At 37.6% G+C, this 20,087-nt stretch overlaps 1 protein-coding gene across 4 annotated transcripts in view; it reads right to left on the bottom strand.

Annotated features, from left to right (window-relative positions):
• Positions 1 to 87: 87 nt before the first annotated feature.
• LOC106056647 (protein dachsous-like) overlaps positions 88 to 20,087 on the bottom strand; it is a 99,278-nt gene continuing 79,278 nt past the window's right edge. For all 4 annotated transcript variants that reach the window (XM_056038978.1, XM_056038979.1, XM_056038980.1 and 1 more), the window contains exons 8-25: positions 18,983 to 19,470; positions 18,355 to 18,606; positions 17,608 to 17,902; positions 17,102 to 17,341; positions 16,339 to 16,683; positions 15,737 to 15,933; positions 15,453 to 15,622; positions 14,554 to 14,839; positions 13,879 to 14,011; positions 12,691 to 12,906; positions 12,015 to 12,232; positions 11,445 to 11,611; positions 9,494 to 9,624; positions 8,571 to 8,761; positions 7,842 to 7,943; positions 7,037 to 7,178; positions 6,503 to 6,677; positions 88 to 5,980 (exon numbers count right to left, since the gene is read on the bottom strand). In XM_056038978.1, coding sequence (XP_055894953.1) covers positions 2,968 to 5,980; positions 6,503 to 6,677; positions 7,037 to 7,178; positions 7,842 to 7,943; positions 8,571 to 8,761; positions 9,494 to 9,624; positions 11,445 to 11,611; positions 12,015 to 12,232; positions 12,691 to 12,906; positions 13,879 to 14,011; positions 14,554 to 14,839; positions 15,453 to 15,622; positions 15,737 to 15,933; positions 16,339 to 16,683; positions 17,102 to 17,341; positions 17,608 to 17,902; positions 18,355 to 18,606; positions 18,983 to 19,470 — 6,761 coding nt within the window. In that variant the 3' untranslated portion in view covers positions 88 to 2,967. The remainder of the gene's footprint in view (positions 5,981 to 6,502; positions 6,678 to 7,036; positions 7,179 to 7,841; positions 7,944 to 8,570; positions 8,762 to 9,493; positions 9,625 to 11,444; positions 11,612 to 12,014; positions 12,233 to 12,690; positions 12,907 to 13,878; positions 14,012 to 14,553; positions 14,840 to 15,452; positions 15,623 to 15,736; positions 15,934 to 16,338; positions 16,684 to 17,101; positions 17,342 to 17,607; positions 17,903 to 18,354; positions 18,607 to 18,982; positions 19,471 to 20,087) is intronic.

Here is a 20,087-nt window from a genome sequence, read left to right as displayed (position 1 = left end):
ATTTGTGGGGAGAAAGTTTTACCAAATTACTCACTGGGTTAAACAAAGAAACAATCTTAATTACAAAATAGTGAAATACAAAATGTGTTTTATGTTCATCAAATAATTTATTGCAGTTTTGATTTGCAGTTTTTAAAAAATTCTTATAAACATCATCAATAAACAAAGTCATAGAAGTCACTATACACATTTGTCATTAATAAAATATTTGATCCTGTCTAAATGTACAAACATTCAAGGGAGAAAACAAAATTTTTCATGAATTCCATTGACAGAACAGAGTTATTGTTTATGAACTTGCAGATGAACTAATGGGTCAAGAAGTTTTGGGATGAGATACAGGAAATTGAACATTAATGTCAAAATAGAGCTAAATGATAGACAGATGTAATCTTTTGTTATGAAAATGTGTAAAATGCATTTTTTTCCCTTTGTTCTGATATTTAAAAAGTTTTAAATACATAAAAAAAATGATGGTAGGATCTACTTTTCTATCACTTCATGTGTAGTTAAGAGTAAGGGGAAAGAACAAATCAATAATTGGTTCCAATAAAGAGTTGTCCCCTCTTAGAACAAGGACTAGCCAAATATGATTATACTATGAAGTGAAACTACAGCTGTAAGACATTTACACTGGAATATAAAACAAAACCCCCCAAAAATGGTAAAAGAGAAATGAATCTTGTTATTGACAATTGAGTTCATAAAGACTTCAATAGCAACCAAAAAAAATAAATATGATTATACTATGAAGTGAAACTACAGCTGTAAGACATTTACACTGGAATATAAAACAAAACCCCCCAAAAATGGTAAAAGAGAAATGAATCTTGTTATTGACAATTGAGTTCATAAAGACTTCAATAGCAACCAAAAAAAATAAGACTTCATTCAACAATTGTTGAACAGTAAAACAACAACCATTATAAACAATATCAACAGAATCCTAAAACAACATTGGCTTGGTGCTAAACACTCTCTGCACCAATATTGAAATAAAAATATAACAGCCATGAATGTCATTATGCTTTTAATTATCACCACACATTACAGCCATGTACAACTTTCAGTACACAATGACTACACTTCTAGCCATGTCTGTGACCTGTTTCACTCATGTACACAATGAGTCCTATTGAAATGATTCTCATGTATTTAACACAGGAAGGGGGAAGAGAGTGAAGTTCAAACTTGGCATCAAAACATCCACTATGAGAAGCAAAGCTTGTTGAGGGAGCTCCTGGGCCAGTGCTTTTGACAAACTTTTCTTTGTGCAAGGTGATGAGTACACAGGAGGTAGGGGGGTGTAGGAGGTAGATCAGGGTCAAGTTTTTAAATGTATTCCTTTATATACCAGAATGTATAGGAATCTTGGTACTACTGGAGCTCTTGGTACTACTAGAAATTATGGTACTAACTGGGAGTGGGCAAGTCATGAGAAAATACAATGCAAAGTGAAACAGAGGATTAATTTACTTCATTTGTCAATTAAAACTGATCCTATAAATAATCAACAATTTTTTCAAAGAAGTAATGAAAAAATAGCACTGGCACTGGACATTTCACAGAATAATTGAACTTTGAAGATTTCATTTAGAAACAAAACACCTTATCTTGTCCCACATCAATTCATCCCACCAGTCAATAACTTCACCGTCCAAGGGACAGCATTAACAGGCTCAAATAATAATATCATTTATACATACACACTCATTTGTTTTTAGGAACCCATAGATACACTGTGCCATAGGGACACCACCAAACAACTGTAACAAAAGTTTGTACACTAATGCTTATTGTGGAAGAACAGTGTCCCTAGGTATAGAGCAGATCTCAAGACTAGGAGAAAACATTTTACCTAACAAATAAATACAAAAACATTCAACAAAAACAGATTCATACATTGCATTATGTTTTCTATTGTTTTGTTTTTTGTCCAGACGATGACTAAGTTATGAGATTTGATCATTCACAGACAATAGAATTATGGATCAAATCCTTTTTATATCAGCATTTTCAAAACTAATTCAGGAACAGTAGTATAATTAACTCAACTGTTGATCAAATCTAACCTTTATAAATCAACATTAACTAATACATGATTAAACTGATAGTTTATTTTTGTTCGCTGGCCTCAATAACACTGGACATAAAGAGCTCAGTGTAAATCTTGTATCTGAAGATGAGGCTTGATGTTGACTTTAAAACAACCAGTATGGAAAACTTGGTATATCATCTTACATTGAACTCCATTCCATCAGATCAAATGTTTTGATTCTAAATGGACATTCTAATGCCACCTTCATATTATGAAGAAACTACAATGGGAATGACAAGCAGGGTGACTTTATTTACAAAACCATTTCATTTAGAAACTTCCACAAGTTACCTTCACACATCAGCTCACACAAAGTAGTTGTGAGCTAACTTACATCCTAGAGTACAAAGCAGTAAGTCATTATCTTCTTAGCAGCACAATAGCAACAAAACATTTGTGTTAAGTAGGAGTAATATCATTATTGTTTCTTTCTAATATACAACTTAACTGTGGACCACAACAGAAATATTTCATGAGATGCCAACATCAACACCTTGCTGGTGGGGGAGGGTGGGAAGAAAGGGTTAAATAGTAATAAACTTGTAGCTTCCTTTATGTACAATTGACTTGAAGCTGTGTAAGAGTCAAACTCTGGCAAGATCTACTTTACATTTGTTATGAGACAAACTGAGAGGAGGCAGAGAAACAAAACAAACAACTACACTACTCGAATAAAGCCACAGCACAGACCAAATGGAACTCAGCTTGGAATAGATCAACAAGTCCACAGGTCTTTATCTTTTTCCCCATAAAATCTATTTCTGCATGATTGATGAACACATTACAATAATGTTTGATAGTTGTTCACCACTGATACAGTTTACACAATGAATAGAATAGAAGTTCTGTAAACAAACTTTTTAAATGCTCTAGATAGTGAATTCTTTCTCTGAATTTGAAGAGTTACTGTGAGAATTGGAAGACTGTTTGATCAAGTTTTGTCGAGAGCTTGACTTGCCCGGTGTTGTGTGACCACTGCTGACCACCGGAGACACTGAGGGTGACCTGGTGGCTAACGGAGAGAGTGAGGGAGTCAGAGATGGTGTCATGGCTGCAGAGGTCACACTAGACTCGTAGCTTATGGGTGACCGGGGCAGCGAACAAAGAGAAATGTTCATTGTAGAGGCATGGCCAGATGTGGGCTGAGACCGGCTGCCCGATGTGGACTGGTTGGGCTGTGGTATGGGAGGTGGTGGGTGGAGGGGTGGTGGAGGATGGTGGTGAGGATGAATGCCCATGCGAGGGCTGTGATGTTGCTGTGGGTGCCTTGTCAAGTGAGGTGATCTGGTGTTGGGGTGAGATAAGAGTTTATTGTGAGGGGAAAACACCTGGTTATAACTGGCCGCGTTGAACTGGTTATTGGAGGCTGGAGCCTGATGACTAGTTTTGACCATCTGAGGCTGCTGCTGCTGCAGACCGCCGAGCTGGCCGTGATGGAGGTGGCCATGATTGTGATGAGGTAAATGATTGTGATGGTAATGATTTGGGTGATTGTTATTGTTGGATTGTTGCTTTGATTGGCTCATGTTTCTTATGATGGGCAATGTTGAAGTCTGATGAGAAGGATCTGCCAAGTCATGGTCATCATCACTTGGAAGCAAAGCCACTCCCATAGGTGGAACATTGGTTATAATTGGAGGAGGGACTGTACGAACATGAGGCTTCAACAAAGAGTTGATCTGCCTCTGTGGGACAGTTTTTATTGGCTGTTTTTTAGGAGTAATACTCTCATCTTTCAGCTTAGCTATTTCAGAAAACACATGAGCCAAAGGCTGATACTGGGGTCCCCAGTCAATTAGATAATCCCAGTTGTATGAGCCACTATTGACCTCCTCACTGTTGACCACGCTTGACAGCGAGCCCACATTGTGAGTGTCTGGCTCATGGAAGCTCATGATCTGGGGTCGACCTTCTTCATCTGTTTCCATGTCAGTTAATTTTTCCAAGTCTGTGTCCACTCCGCCCTCTCCACCACCTTCATCTGAGAACTGGTGCATGCTCTCTGCTGACCTGCCCAGATGTTTCACTCCATTGGAATGGTTACTGGTGGTGATGAAGGCTTGTTTGTTTTTGCCTATTTTGGAAGAGTCAATGCCTAGATTGGCCAGGTACTCCTGGTGTGTCTGAGCTGTTGGCTCAGACAATGTGTCATCGTCATGCTGAATGCCAGAGTCTGGCATCGCCTTCTGACGAAAAGCTTGAGATGAGTTCAGAAAGTTGTTTGAATTGATTCTGCTGATCTCCTCATCTTCTTCCTCAGCTTCAGCAGAGCCCCGTCCACTTGACGCAGAATTCTGGGACTGATCGAAGACATCAGAAGCAATGAGGTTTTCCTGCACATGTGCATTCATTGGCCGGCGTATAACATCAGCAAAGACAGAGCGATCATGTGGAAGATGGGGTGGAGGCTGGAGATCACTGATTGAGTCACTTGGGTAACTGGGCACTTGTTTTCTGGGCTGCCTGCGCCTGTACAACACAATGAGTATGACGATGATGGCCACAACAAAGAAGAGCACACAGATGACAATTATAGCCGCAAGTATCCCACCATCCATTCCAGCACTTGATTGGACACTTTCTGGTGCTTGGCATCCTGCACACAGCCGGTCAATGGTAATAATGCAACTTGCAACATCTCTTAGAGAGCCAGGTTGACCAGAAGACACCTGGATGACCAAACTCTCACTGTCTGATGTGAATGCTCGCTTCTTTCGAGATGTTGCCACTTTGGGCGGGTCACTGTTCAAGGTGACAGCGACTGTGATATTACCACTCACTGAATCAATGGCAAAGTACTGGCTTGTTTCTAAGAAAACGTACACCAGCCTACCAGCTTCTCCACCATCTGCATCTGTGGCAGACACTTGACCAATAAAATCTCCAGCCTTGGCAGATCCAGGGACTTCAAACTTGTATTCCTCTGCATTGAGGTGCGGAGGGAACTCATCCACATCCAGAAGCCTGATTGTCACCTCAGCCATGTCATAGAATGATCCTCTGTCAGTAGCACAGATGGTCAAATTATACAAGTGTGGACTCTTTACAGCCTCATAGTCAAAGACCACCTTAGTGGTGATGTCTCCAGTATAGGGGTCAATAGCAAACAGTCTGTAGTCATATTCGCTCATAAGACTGTAGGTCAAGATGCCCATTTCTCCTCCATCTCCGTCATAAGCATTGGCCTGGAACACAAATGTTCCCTCCGTTGCATTTTCATGAACTTCTTCCAGGTAAAACTTGACTGGAAACTTTGGTTTGAACTCATTCACATCTCGTACAAAAATATCCACTGTGACAAATGCAGACAACCTGACAGTACTCTTGCTACAGTTGTAGCAGTCCATGGCACGCATAATCAGCCGATGATGTGTCTGTGTTTCATAGTCCAGTTGCATGTCCTGCATTATGATCAGCCCGCCTTCACCTCGAGGATTGAAAAATATGCCCTCAGTATTACCAGATGTTATGGAGAACTTGATTTCAGCGTTGGGCCCAGAATCTGCGTCTGTTGCATTCACTGTCATGAAAACTTTCTGGGTGGTGAAGTTTTCATCCAGAGTTATGGAGTAGCTGTTCTCCAGGAACAGAGGGGGGTTATCATTCTCATCCAACACTCTGATGATGACTGGGATGGTTGCATTTTTAGCTGGGATCCCTCTGTCGGTGGCCACAGCTGTAAGCTGATACTGCTTGGTTTGCTCATAATCAATGCCGCCATTGTAGAAAATCTGGCCTGTACGTTGGCGTATGTAAAAAAATGAAGTGCCACTGCCGATGAGAGTGTAATTAATGTTGTCTCCACGGTAATTTGTGTCATTGTCGATAGCGGATACCTGTAGGACTACTTGTCCTCTAACTGCTAGCTCACTGATGTTTGCACTGAAAGAAACAAAGATTAAAATTACTCTCTTGAATTACTCTCTTGAATTACTCTCTTGAATTACTCTCTTGAATCTAACACATTTAAAAAAAATTAAAACAGAGGTTCCAAACTATTCAATGATCACGTGTGATTTGAGTTTAAGTGATAGAAAACGAGTTTGAAGGTTAGTGATGATTCTAATGTAGAATGTCTTAGTTTACAAGAATGCTGATACTACAGAGATAATATTGTTAAAATTTAGTTAAATTTGAGTCTAGAATGTTAAGATCATTGTTTATTTAAATTTTTTTCTTATGGAGCATCTTTCATTCTTTAGCATGCTCAATGCGCTTTGGTCTCTTGTATGGTAGTGGGTATGTGGGAGAATGTTTCTGTGCTGAAATTAGGTGCTCAGCGAACACAAACACAACTCAGTCAGGATTCAAACAAGCCCTTGTGATAGGAAGTAAGCCACAAGGAATAGTTTTCAGCATTAGTTGTACACTTACTTTTGGAAAAAAAAGAAAAGAAACACTGACCTATATCTGAGCGGCTCCACAAAGATGGGAGGGTACTTGTTTACATCTGTGATTTCAATGTGAACAGCCACCATGCTCGACAGGACAGGTGACCCTTTGTCTTTGGCCACTACAACAAGCTGGATGATAGACTCACCAGATGTGAAGGTGATGATGCGGTTGGTGAATATGGTGCCTGGCCAAACATACAAGGGAGGCAATGAAAATAAGGTTATAGACTTAAGTCAACTACAGATAAGAACAAGAGTTATGGAAATTAGTTAAACTGTTCTAAACCTTCAAGGAAAACATAACATAATGAAAACCTGACTTGACAAATCAGCAAGTGACATGTGAACCAAAAAAAATTTCTAAACATACATTTAAACATATACATATTTAAAACACAAAATATACAAGACTTAAGAATTAAACAAAACACGAAAACTTTCGCACACCGGCCCATAAAACATATTAAAATCAATGTCAATGTTGAAAACTAAAAGAACACATGGTGGATTGTATGTATAGAAAGAGGACTGAGATTCTCTTTACCTGTCTGTGGGTTGATTGAAAAACTGCTGACTGGGGAAGGAGCCATGCTGTACTCTATATAAGCATTCTCCCCAGAGTCTGCATCTGTAGCTTGAACAGTCAATACTGATTGGTTAATACTTGTCTGTTCAGGAAGCGCCACCTACAATAAAATTAACAGTTGGAATTAACAGATACATCAAACGGGTAGTGAACACAGCAGACCTTTTAAACTCGTTTTTTTTTCCTTCATAATTTAAAAAAATGCTTACTTTAATGCTTAATGGAAGAAATAGTTTTACCCTTTTTTTCTCTTCTATATAATTCAATGTCTTAAAAATGTTTGACATATTTCAGATGTTCTTCCAAATTTGAAGATAATTTCATCCTGGCTTAACACCCCTCCCCATCGCAGGACTACTGGGGATGGCACAGGTAGGCTATGAATCCAGGACCATCTGAATGACAGTCCAGTGCACATAACACATTACCAGGCAGCCATCCTTCACCTTTGTGTCTGTGTTCAATGGTTTACAAGGCTAGTTAAAAAAAAAGTGGCTTTACATCCTAATAAATGTGGGAGAGACGTTTGTAATGTTCCTAAGTTTTGAATTTTGAAACAATCTTTCACAGAAATAACTTCAAAGCTTCATTTCTGAGTCCAAGCCTTGTCCAAACTTTCACAGAAATAACTTCAAAGCTTCAATTCTGAGTCCAAGCCTTGTCCAAACTTTCACAGAAATAACTTCAAAGCTTCATTTCTGAGTCCAAGCCTTGTCCAGGCAATCCTTTGAACTGATTGATAATGTAGAAAAGGAACATTTACCTCATAACTCTGTTTGGAGAAGACTGGTGCGTTATCATTGATGTCATCAATATTGATGGTGATCCACTTGCTTTGTGTGTGATCAGGGACTCCATCTGAGACCTGGGATACAATTTACATTTAAACATTTAAGACTTTTGAAAGCCATGTATGAAAAATAATCAACCCATACACTTTAGAAATACATTTGTAAGCATGCAAGTCAAACTGCTAAAATTTGAGAACTTATGTTTAAATTTAAATAATAGATAGTTATGTTCAGCAAATATTAACATTTTATTCTACTTATATTCTTCAATACTAATGAGATAAACAGCATCTGATTGAATACAGTTTTTACTATTGTATTCATTAGATCTTTTATTAAAACAAGAAAAATCATAAAGAGGCCAATCATCAGCAAGTAAAGTGTTTGAGTCTAAGACTAGATAGCAGTGACTTGAGTCTAAGACTAGATAGCAGTGACTTGAGTCTAAGACTAGATAGCAGTGACTTGAGTCTAAGACTAGATAGCAGTGACATGAGTCTAAGACTAGATAGCAGTGACATGAGTCTAAGACTAGATAGCAGTGACTTGAGTCTAAGACTAGATAGCAGTGACTTGAGTCTAAGACTAGATAGCAGTGACTTGAGTCTAAGACTAGACAGCAGTGACTTGAGTCTAAGACTAGATAGCAGTGACTTGAGTCTAAGACTAGATAGCAGTGACACAGAACTGCCATGACTTACTTGAATGCCAACAATATACTTGGATTTCTTTTCATGGTCCAGAGGTTTGGCCAAAGTCAGACGTCCACTGGAGCTATCAAGGCTAAAAGTGTTGTCAGGGTTACCATCAGTCATAAAGTCGTACACCAGAATTGGGTTTAGGTCCACATCATTAGCCGTTGCCATAACAACAGTGTAACCAACGTCACGATCTAGGGAAAAAAAATCCTTATTTCAAACCAAAAAATATATTTTAAAAAGTAAGGCATCCAAAAAGTGTGGATATAATTTTTTCTTGTTTCTTTTTCTACCACCAACTATCTATCTATAACTTACTTTCAGAAATATGCAGTTCCTCAAGCCCCCCAACTATCTATCTATAACTTACTTTCAGAAATATGCAGTTCCTCAAGCCCACCAACTATCTATAACTTACTTTCAGAAATATGCAGTTCCTCAAGCCCACCAACTATCTATCTATAACTTACTTTCAGAAATATGCAGTTCCTCAAGCCCACCAACTATCTATAACTTACTTTCAGAAATATGCAGTTCCTCAAGCCCACCAACTATCTATCTATAACTTACTTTCAGAAATATGCAGTTCCTCAAGCCCACCAACTATCTATCTATAACTTACTTTCAGAAATATGCAGTTCCTCAAGCCCACCAACTATCTATCTATAACTTACTTTCAGAAATATGCAGTTCCTCAAGCCCACCAACTATCTATAACTTACTTTCAGAAATATGCAGTTCCTCAAGCCCACCAACTATCTATCTATAACTTACTTTCAGAAATATGCAGTTCCTCAAGCCCACCAACTATCTATAACTTACTTTCAGAAATATGCAGTTCCTCAAGCCCACCAACTATCTATCTATAACTTACTTTCAGAAATATGCAGTTCCTCAAGCCCACCAACTATCTATCTATAACTTACTTTCAGGAACATACAGGTCTTGAATTTCTGGGAAGTAAGGAGGTGTGTCATTCTCATCCACTATGCTGATGATCAAGATACATGTCGTAAACTTTGGTGGGTAGCCATTGTCTCTAGCTTCTATAGTCAATCTGAAACCAGAAGATAAGAGCGGAGCTATTTCAATGTTGACATCAATCAAACTGTAATGTCTCTACATGGATTAGACTAGATAGGTAACCACTAAAAATGTACTATCAATATTCTTTAAAAGATGAAGTGGGATAAGAACAGGTCACCTCAAATCTTATGCACCAATGTTGTCCCTATTATATGTTTCTGAAGTGTGTACCATTGTTGTCCCTATTATATGTTTCTGAAGTGTGTACAAATGTTGTCCCTATTATATGTTTCTGAAGTGTGTACAAATGTTGTCCCTATTATATGTTTCTGAAGTGTGTACAAATGTTGTCCCTATTATATGTTTCTGAAGTGTGTACAAATGTTGTCCCTATTATATGTTTCTGAAGTGTGTACAGTGTCAAGTCAGTTGACCAGAATATATTTCCTACAAAGTTAAGTGGGTGAGCAAGAAATCAGTAGATGGACCATCAGAACACTACAGCTATCGACTGGACTGGTCAGTTTGCTGCTCTCAGAGCATAGGAATGTAAAAAGAAAACCTTCTTTAAAAAAGTTACTTTGCAAACTTCATGTTGGCAAGTAAAATTTTTTTTAAAAATGTAAATGTGTTTCTCAGCTTTTCTTTCTAGTCATAACATTCAAAGATGTAGCATGGTATACAGGCGGGAAGGCATCCCATGGAGCTCTGAACTACTTTGAATCTGGGTCAGGTTACTTTTTTTTATTTTAATATGGAGACTCATTGATATAAGCTTTAAAAAAAATCTGTATAATTAACAATGTAATCCTGTATAGATTTATTTTTAATTATCATTATGACACAACTTAAACTTACTGTGTGTTTACTAGTAGAAACATTTAACATTTCTATTAGTATTTAAGTAAAAAAAATTGTATGTGGTCAAGTTTCTGAGAGTGTCAAGTTACTGAGAGAGTCAAGTTATTGAGAGAGTCAAGTTATTAAGAGAGTCAAGTTATTGAGAGAGTCATGTTACTGAGAGAGTCAAGTTATTGAGAGAGTCAAGTTACTGAGAGTGTCATGTTACTGAGAGTGTCATGTTACTGAGAGTGTCAAGTTATTGTGAGAGTCATGTTATTGAGAGTGTCAAGTTATTGAGAGAGTCAAGTTACTGAGAGAGTCAAGTTACTGAGAGTGTCAAGTTATTGAGAGAGTCAAGTTATTGGAGATTCATGTTATTGAGAGAGTCAAGTTATTGAGAGAGTCAAGTTACTGAGAGAGTCAAGTTACTGAGAGAGTCATGTTACTGAGAGTGTCAAGTTATTGAGAGAGTCAAGTTACTGAGAGTGTCAAGTTATTGAGAGAGTCAAGTTACTGAGAGTGTCAAGTTATTGAGAGAGTCAAGTTATTGAGAGAGTCAAGTTACTGAGAGAGTCAAGTTATTGAGAGAGTCAAGTTATTGGAGAGTCATGTTATTGAGAGAGTCAAGTTACTGAGAGAGTCAAGTTACTGAGAGAGTCATGTTACTTAGAGTGTCAAGTTACTGAGAGAGTCAAGTTATTGAGAGAGTCAAGTTATTGAGAGAGTCAAGTTACTGAGAGAGTCAAGTTATTGAGAGAGTCAAGTTACTGAGAGTGTCAAGTTATTGAGAGAGTCAAGTTACTGAGAGAGTCAAGTTATTGAGAGAGTCAAGTTATTGAGAGAGTCAAGTTATTGAGAGAGTCAAGTTACTGAGAGTGTCAAATGCCATGAAGGCTTTAAAACCTGGGTCAAGTCCTCGACAACAAGAATAAAAATAAATTTGTAAATATTAAAAAATGAGAAAAATGAAAAGTAAACCAACTATGATTCAAAATATCAAGGACTTACCTATAACCATTGGGCTTGACCTCCCTGTCCAGCGGGGCAGCATCCTCGGAGGTGACCACAATGCCAGTCTGGGGCAAACTGATCTTAAACACATTGTCATCATTGCCCCCAATAATGGTGAAGAAAATGAAGCCATTCTTCCCACTGTCAGCATCATTAGCAAACACCTGGGAAATAGAAGTAAACTATTCTAGATATTCTAGCTGTGTTGATAGAAAGTTGGTTAAGAGTCTCAAATAAATGTCTCCATGCAAAGAAAATCTAGACAGCAATGTTGAGAGACAAATAAAGACACCTAGAGAATAAGACAGCTGTGGAACAATTAGAGAGTAAGGAAGGCAACTAGACAGTTGGTGAGAGTTATCTTCTAAAAATTATGCACCAGTGAAGGGATAAAATAAAATATATGGAGTATTAATTATCTTCTATCAATATATGTTGTCTACTAATGCAAAGAAAACATTTATCAAGGTAATATCTTGTGTGAGATGTCAGTATAGGGTTATTGTTAATTAAACTGTGTGACTTAGCACTCCACCAAATGTTGTTAGATCCCACATTTCAACTCACCTGTGTGACATAAGTCTGAACACCAGGTGGGTTATTCTCCCAGATGGCAGACACATACTTGCTCTGAGAGAACTTTGGAACATTATCATTGACGTCTTTCAGATCAACCCAAACAGTGGCATAAGCTATGTTGTTTCCAGAGGAGGCAGTGAGGGTCAAGCGAAACCTGTGGACCTTCTCATAGTCCAGTTTGTCGGGGCTAAACACTGTGATTACACCTGTAAAAAGTATGGCATCATAAGTTTACTTGACTACATCTCATTCAAAACCAACTTAAAACTTTATGACATTAACATGTAAACTAGCACACTGATAACCACATATTATACCCAACAGTGAATTGGACTTTGCCATGGACAAGAAATGGAGGAGAAAAAAAACTGGCAAGTATCAAAAGTTGTCAGATTTATTATTTCAGACAAAGCAACCAGACATGAATTATTGGCCAGAATTGCTTAGTAAACAGCAGCACTTGAAAGCTTAAGACAAGTGGAAAGACAAAGGCAGAGCTGTTGACAAAAAAAACAGGTGTCCTTTGTATAGATGACATTCCTGTAAGCTTGCAAATCTTGGACTGGTAGAGTTAAAAAGGAGGATCTTCTGTTTTAATTCTATGTTGAGCCATGCCAGTTAAAACACTAAGATTATTGTCTGCAAAGACCAACAATCTACCAACCTGTAGCTGAATTTAATTGAAATGCTTGGTTCTCATTTCCACTGGCAAATCTGTATGAGATTTGACCTGGAGAGGCCTGCCCCTGGCCAAAGCTGGCGCTGACATTGGCGACATTGGTGCCTGCTGAAGAGTTCTCATCAATGGCAGCATGGTACTCATTGCTGCTGAAAGTCAGAGTGTTTGTTGCAGGAGAGCCCACTGTTATCTCCACCATACCTGGGAAGTACATCACAATAAGAACACAGTACAGTCAAATGAAGCTATAGAAAGAAATATAAATAAACAAGACTTAAGGATCCAGTTTCCAATAGATTCAATATACTGTGCATTCTTAAACAAGACTTAAGGATCCAGTTTCCAATAGATTCAATATACTGTGCATTCTTAAACAAGACTTAAGGATCCAGTTTCCAACAGATTCAATATACTGTGCATTCTTAAACAAGACTTAAGGATCCAGTTTCCAATAGATTCAATATACTGTGCATTCTTAAACAAGACTTAAGGATCCAGTTTCCAACAGATTCAATATATTGTTCAGTCCTGGCTGGGATGTTTGTTTATTTGAATATACTGAGCAGGTCTATATGAATATACTGAGCAGGTCTATATGAATATACTGAGCAGGTCTATATGAATATACTGAGCAGGTCTATATGAATATACTGAGCAGGTCTATATGAATATACTGAGCAGGTCTATTTGAATATACTGAGCAGGTCTATATGAATATACTGAGCAGGTCTATATGAATATACTGAGCAGGTCTATATGAATATACTGAGCAGGTCTATATGAATATACTGAGCAGGTCTATATGAATATACTGAGCAGGTCTATATGAATATACTGAGCAGGTCTATATGAATATGAAAATAATGAATTAAATTAAGCTTTGTTACATTACTGATTTGAATGTAAGTCTAACAGAACTGCTATCAAGAAACTATTGCTTGATTTTCTTTTGTTCTCATTTTACATGTTGGAGGATTCAGATCAGTAATCTAAATTAGTCATGTCTATAAACTGAACTTATTGGATTTCTCTCTTCACCCAGCTCAATTCAGTTGTACTTTGTTACTTCAGTTGTACTTTGTTACTTCAGTTGTACTTTGTTACTCCTCCAGTGAATATTTCTAAGCAGATATTTATTATTTGAATCAAATCAGATGAAAATGATGAGCTCACCAGTAGAAGACAGTTTGGCTTGAGGCGCTATGGCAGAATCAGTGGCCACCACATATAGCCTTTGAGCACCTGAGATAGGTGAAAGTGATGTTTTGGTCCTTACAACTCCAGTAGTGGAGTCCACTTGGAAATACTAGTAGAAGAAATATTGATAAAGTTAATCAAACAAATTGGACCTAATTGGAAATATTTGTAAGATACTATGACTATTGGAGTATACTCTATTATTTTAATTTGTATGAGTTTTCTTCATTAAAAAACTTTGAGATTAAAGACTAACCTTAGTAAAATCTCATTTGAAAGAATTCATTTACAAAATTGGTAAAAAAAAAAAAAAAAAAAGACCAATTCACTTTTACAGTCATAAGAACTGTGAATTCTATAAATTATAGAACAATGTAAAAATAGCCAAGCCAGGATTTGATCATTAACTTTTCAGGTGTACACTGGCTTCACCATATAATAATATATAAAGTACCCCTTTCATACCTTGTGATCTATAGGACAGACGATGTAAAGGTCAACTGTCTATAGACGATGGTTGACAAGGGTGTCATTTGGCCAGTACAATGACTACCCCATTACTTTCCCCAAAATATGAGTGGAAACCATATTGAAAACAAATATTAAAAAACTAAATATTGAAATAGGAATTGATAATGCATTGCCTCTGACCTGTAGGCTATTGTCACTTCCAGCATAGCTCATCAGGGAGTACACCACTCTGCCATTTGCATCCAGGTCAGGGTCAAGAGCAGTGACAACAAGCACAGTGGCCCCAATCTGGAGGTCCTGACGGATGTTAGCAGTAAAAGGTACCATGGTGAAGTTAGGGGCATTGTCATTCACATCAGTGATGGTCACATCTACCCGGGCTGTAGTGTTTCTTGGGCCCGACACGCCGCTGTCTGAAGCCATAATGATGAAAGAGAAAGAAGCATTCTTCTCCCTATCAAATGTGCTGAAAAACAAACAAACAAATTTTTAATGGAAATAATTCAAATCTATTTTATTTCCTAAAAAAAACAAAAAACAATAGGCCTTTATATGAAATCTTTATTACACCATTAGAAGCTAAAAAGTTACAAGTATCTCCAACTAAAAGCATTGGGAAACTAATAATTGCAAGAATAAGTTAAAGCACATCACTAACAGCATCATCTGGTATTTGGAGGGTAACGATTAGGCTGGAAAAGTGACAATCTGTCACTAATTCATAGTTATAGGTTAGATAATAGTTCAAGCTATGTAGATTAGATAATAATTGAAGCTATATAGATTAGATAATAATTCAAGCTATATGTTCTGAATCAGCCAGAAAAACTAATGAGAGATTATTCTTTAACATACAAAACTAGATTAACACCTAGATAAGTATAGTATGTGTCTTGTTTTAGATTAATGTCTAAAATGTATAAGGTAAGATTTTATTGGAAAAAAATTGTGTTTTAATTCTTTAGACTTAGTAATGATTCTTGAAAATCAGCATCAAAATACTTAATAATACTTGGTAGTGGGGAGCAGGTCAACTTAGTGAGATAGCCTCCACTCCAATTATTGTGTGTCTCACTCACCCACTAGTGTATATTTCCCCTGATGTACTGTTGATCTCAAAGAAGCCATCAGTTTCATTACTCAAGGAGTACATGACCAGCCCATTCAGTCCTGCATCTGGGTCAGTGGCAGTCACAGTCAGCATGACTTGGCCAGGACTGATATCTTCACTGATAGAAGCCTCATAAATCTGTCAGATATGAGAATGATCAAAATGTCTTCAGAGCATACAAAACAGTTAAACACAGAAGTGAAATAAAAATAGCATCTGACCAAACAAGACTAAGACTGACAAAGAACTTACTGATTTATCAAATGCTGGGCTATTGTCATTCTCATCAGAAACATTCACCAGTACATAGGTGCTAGCAGATATAGGAGAAGCCCCGTGATCTCTTGCTGTTATGGTCAGATTATACAGAGCTCTTGTTTCCCGGTCCAAAGCCTGAGTAGACAAATGACCATATTGAGGGTCAATGCTGAAGCTTCCATCATTGCCACCTGTAAAGAGTGTGAAAAATGTTTGCAGCTAAACAGAAGAGATAGTCTTAACATTCACTAAGCAAGTGTATTGTTTCAATGAAGTGCTAGGCATTACTTTTTTAAAAGTTAGGATTACTGTTTAAATTCATTATTGACTACATCTACTTCAAACTCAATGTTGATTTTATGGCAATGCACAATGGAGCAATAGGCACATTAAACTTCTTTTTAAAAATCTGCTTAAGCTATTAAACACATTTAAAAATGTTGACATTTTTTAAAAATCTGTTTAGCTTTTAAGTCAGAAGATAATTTAAATCAATAGCAAATCTTTTTTTGGATTAAAGGTTGTCCCATAAAACACTTCCATTGCCTTGAACAACTTATACACTTTAGAAGGTTTAGTTGAAACTAACGTCTTACCAGTTATTTCATAAGTAATCCTGGCATTGTCACCAATGTCTCTGTCTAGGGCTACCACTGTCAGCACTGAGCTCTGGTCCCTGTTCTCTGGAATGCTGATCTGAAAAGGTGGGTTCTTGAAGATGGGTGGGTTGTCATTGAGGTCAGTCACAGTCACAAAGACTGTGCAGCTGCTGTAGTGGAAGGGATACGCCCCATCTTTCACATAGACTGTCAGTATGTAAGAGTCCATCTCTTCCCGGTCCAGTTTCAATGTGGTCGAAACCACACCTGTGCGGCCATCCACAGAGAATTTGTCTCCTGCTATGCCAGTAGGGATCTGATATGTCAGTTGACCATTGGCACCTGAGATACAAAGAGTTTTAAAGGTTAAAATGTTATTACTTTGCTGATTTTCATTGCATGTTCAATCAATCATCCACGAGAATAATAGTTTGTAAATAAAAATGTATTTTAAAAACTGTTCTTTTTTTGAAAATTTCTCACAGACCCAGATGTCAGTATGTTATTGACCGAGCAGTAATTATAAATCAGTCTGACAACTATCATTCCATCAATCATAAGGACCACTATTATCCTTTTAGATACTAAGATGGCAAGGCAGTTAAGTGAAGAAGGTCATTTATAGTTACTGAAAGGCATGAGTCGACTATGACATGTTTCTCTGTAATGGGATCTCATTGGTGACAAAGGACTTGGTTTCAGATTTTATACTGAAACCCATTATAACCTTAATTAAACAGTGGGTGAAACCATAGCATACCTTCATCTGCATCAGTGGCTTTGACTGTAAAAAATGAGGTCAGTGGGTTGGCATTTTCTGATATGTTGGCATGATAGACAGTCTTCTGGAAGATTGGTGGATTATCATTAGCATCAGCTACAGTGATGTTCAGCTGCTGGTAGGACACCATTTTGGGCAGTCCCAGGTTCTCGGCACTGATGTTTAAGAGGTAGCCTGTCTGCACCTCATGGTCCAGAGCATCATAAATTGTTAGATAGCCTGAAAGTAAAAGTTGAAAAGCTCAAATGACTCAGAAGAAATAACTGCATGAAAAGTCTAGAGAAACACATGAAAAACAACATTGGATCATGAAGCAGAGACCTTTGCCAAGGCAACAATTTCCCATTGGCTATTGAATGTATAGAAGTGATGTTTTTTTTTATTTTGTGAAGTTGAGTTGGGCTATATTTGAGAGTTTAAAATGAAATAAAAAAATGTGTAGCTCTAATGTATAAACAAATTTCAATGAACCAAGCAGCAATTACCCGTGTCAGGATCCAGGAGAAATTTCCCGTCCTCATTCCCAGATACAATGTAATACTTCACAATGTTGTTGCCGCTGTTGTCAATGTTTGAATCTGCATCTACAGCAACCACCACCACCGCCACATAACCAGCAACCTCCTCCTCTGATACGGTCAGCTCAGACGGGGACTCAAACACTGGGGCATTGTCATTAATGTCTGTGACAAAGATTATGGTGGTCATTAAAGAGCTGAGGGGTTTGCAGGGTGACGGGCAGGAATCTTGGGCCTTGACCATCACCGAAATCTGTTTTACCTGTGGAAGAGAAGGACTGATTATGTAAAAAAAAAAACACCCCAAAAAAAGTTGCTTTAAAATTTTTGTTGTTATGGAATGAGCAAATTAAAATTCCTGTTAACTATATCGAGGGTTGAGAACTACATTTGGCTTTTATCTATGTAGTGTGCCAGTGACATGCTATTGTTTGGCTGTGCTCAAACATTTCTGAGCTTTCCTTACTTCCTTAACCTATGCAGTTATCCATTAGAGCTGGTTGGACTCATGGACATACTAAAAATACTGATAAATTAAAGTGGTCCTCATTGGCATTCATAATCATTATGGAAGCCTTAGCTTTACATAGGCAATCTAGGATTCAATTCACATTCATCTGGGAACTTATAATTCCCAGATAAAAAGAAACAAAAAAAATGAATGCTGAATTACATCAATATACATCTACTAAACCACATTCAACATTTACTTACAGCTTCATAATCAATGAGTCCTGAGATGTACATTTCACCAGTGCTGGGGTTGATGTCAAAGTATGGACCGAGCCCTTCATCCTTTCCAGAGTACGTCTCAATGGAGAAACGAACTGTTCCATTCACCCCAGAGTCCCTGTCTGTGGCAATGAACTTGTGGATCACTTGATTCTTTGGGGTATTCTCTGCAATGGTGCGGATAATTACAGGATCCTGGTCAAACACAGGGGCATTGTCATTAACATCTATGATCTGTGGAGCATGGAATTAAGCAATGAGGAAAGACATTCAAGGAGTTACATCTGCAATGAAAACTAAACATTATGATCTCTAAGTCTATACATACTCTCTCTTAACCTGAACCTGTGCAAAAAGAAGAGCTTTAGAGCAATGTGTCTGTTTATACTAAAGAGTTTATGAAAATTCCTCAGTCAATCCTAAATCATCATTAAGAATCACTACTCTTTTTGCCTTGGCTTAATTTTTACTTTCAATAAAGTTTAAAGAAGATCAGAAACTCTACCTCCATTAATATAAACAAAATATCTTTGTTATCAACCTAAATGTTACTCTGAAAACTTACAAATTATGATAACAATGATGTTTGTGTATCATTTGAGTGACTTACTCTGATAGTTACTGTGATATTGCTTGACTTGGGCAGTGCTGCGCTGCTATCTAAAGCTTGGATATTCAAAATGTGGGTTGATGCCACTTCATAGTCAATCTCTGCAACTGTGGTGATGTTCCCAGAGACTCTGTCCACAGAGAGAGCACTAAAGATGTTACCTCCCACCAGGTAGTAGTTGACCTTTCCGTTCTCACCAGAGTCTTTGTCTGTGGCCTTGACCCTCCCCACCACAGTGCCCAAACTAACATTCTCAACACAGTCGAATGTGACAGCCTTAGAAGGAAACATGGGAGCCTGGTCATTGACATCCAGGACCTGGACAGTCACTTGCTGGGATGTTTCCATAAAAATGCGTCCATTATCTCGGGCCACCACAACCAAGCGATATACAGTTAGCGTTTCATAATCCAGGACTTCTTTTGTGGTCACTTTACCAGAGCGTGGATGAATTTCAAAACTGTTAAGAGCAACACCTTCAGATTGATCTGGAATGACAGTCAATGTAAAAACATTTTAAAATATGTTGTTTTTTTTATTGTACTGTATTCCCTGTCTTATATCTTCTTATAAATTACAGACGTTACTTTAAAAGAGACTTATGCCCTACATGTGTTCCTATGTCAATCTAATGCATGTTAATCAGGCACTTAAAATCTGCCAAGTTGGTTTTCCTTGCTGACCCATTCCATGCTCAAATAACACAAGGGAAGAAGTCAAGTCTGTCCAAACATATGGAATAAGAAATGTGCCTTTATCTAAGCCCACATCATCCAACAACTCTGTATGACTCATCTGTACAGGGCAAAATTTGAAACTCATCTTGTATTAAAAACTGGGACTCCTTGATAAGTCCCCCACAAGAAACCATACATGTAGGTAGCAACTGTTGTGTTGATTTATATTTTCTAGATCTACAGAAAAAAACTTCAGAAGTTGGATAAAAACTTTACATTTTGATCAAATGTTGAAAAAGGAGATTTAGACATTTTGCTGTCTTAAAAGTGAGTTTTAAACAAGCTGAGATATCTTTTTTCTAACTTCATTAGTCTTCTAAAGAAAAAAAATTGAAATTTGATGAATATTTTAATAGCCTACAAGTTTA

This window comes from Biomphalaria glabrata, chromosome 8 (assembly GCF_947242115.1).
Source record: "Biomphalaria glabrata chromosome 8, xgBioGlab47.1, whole genome shotgun sequence".
Classification (NCBI taxonomy): domain Eukaryota; kingdom Metazoa; phylum Mollusca; class Gastropoda; family Planorbidae; genus Biomphalaria; species Biomphalaria glabrata.
The sequence above is the reverse complement of the archived record's forward strand: the minus strand, read 5'-3'. Positions and strand labels throughout refer to the sequence as shown.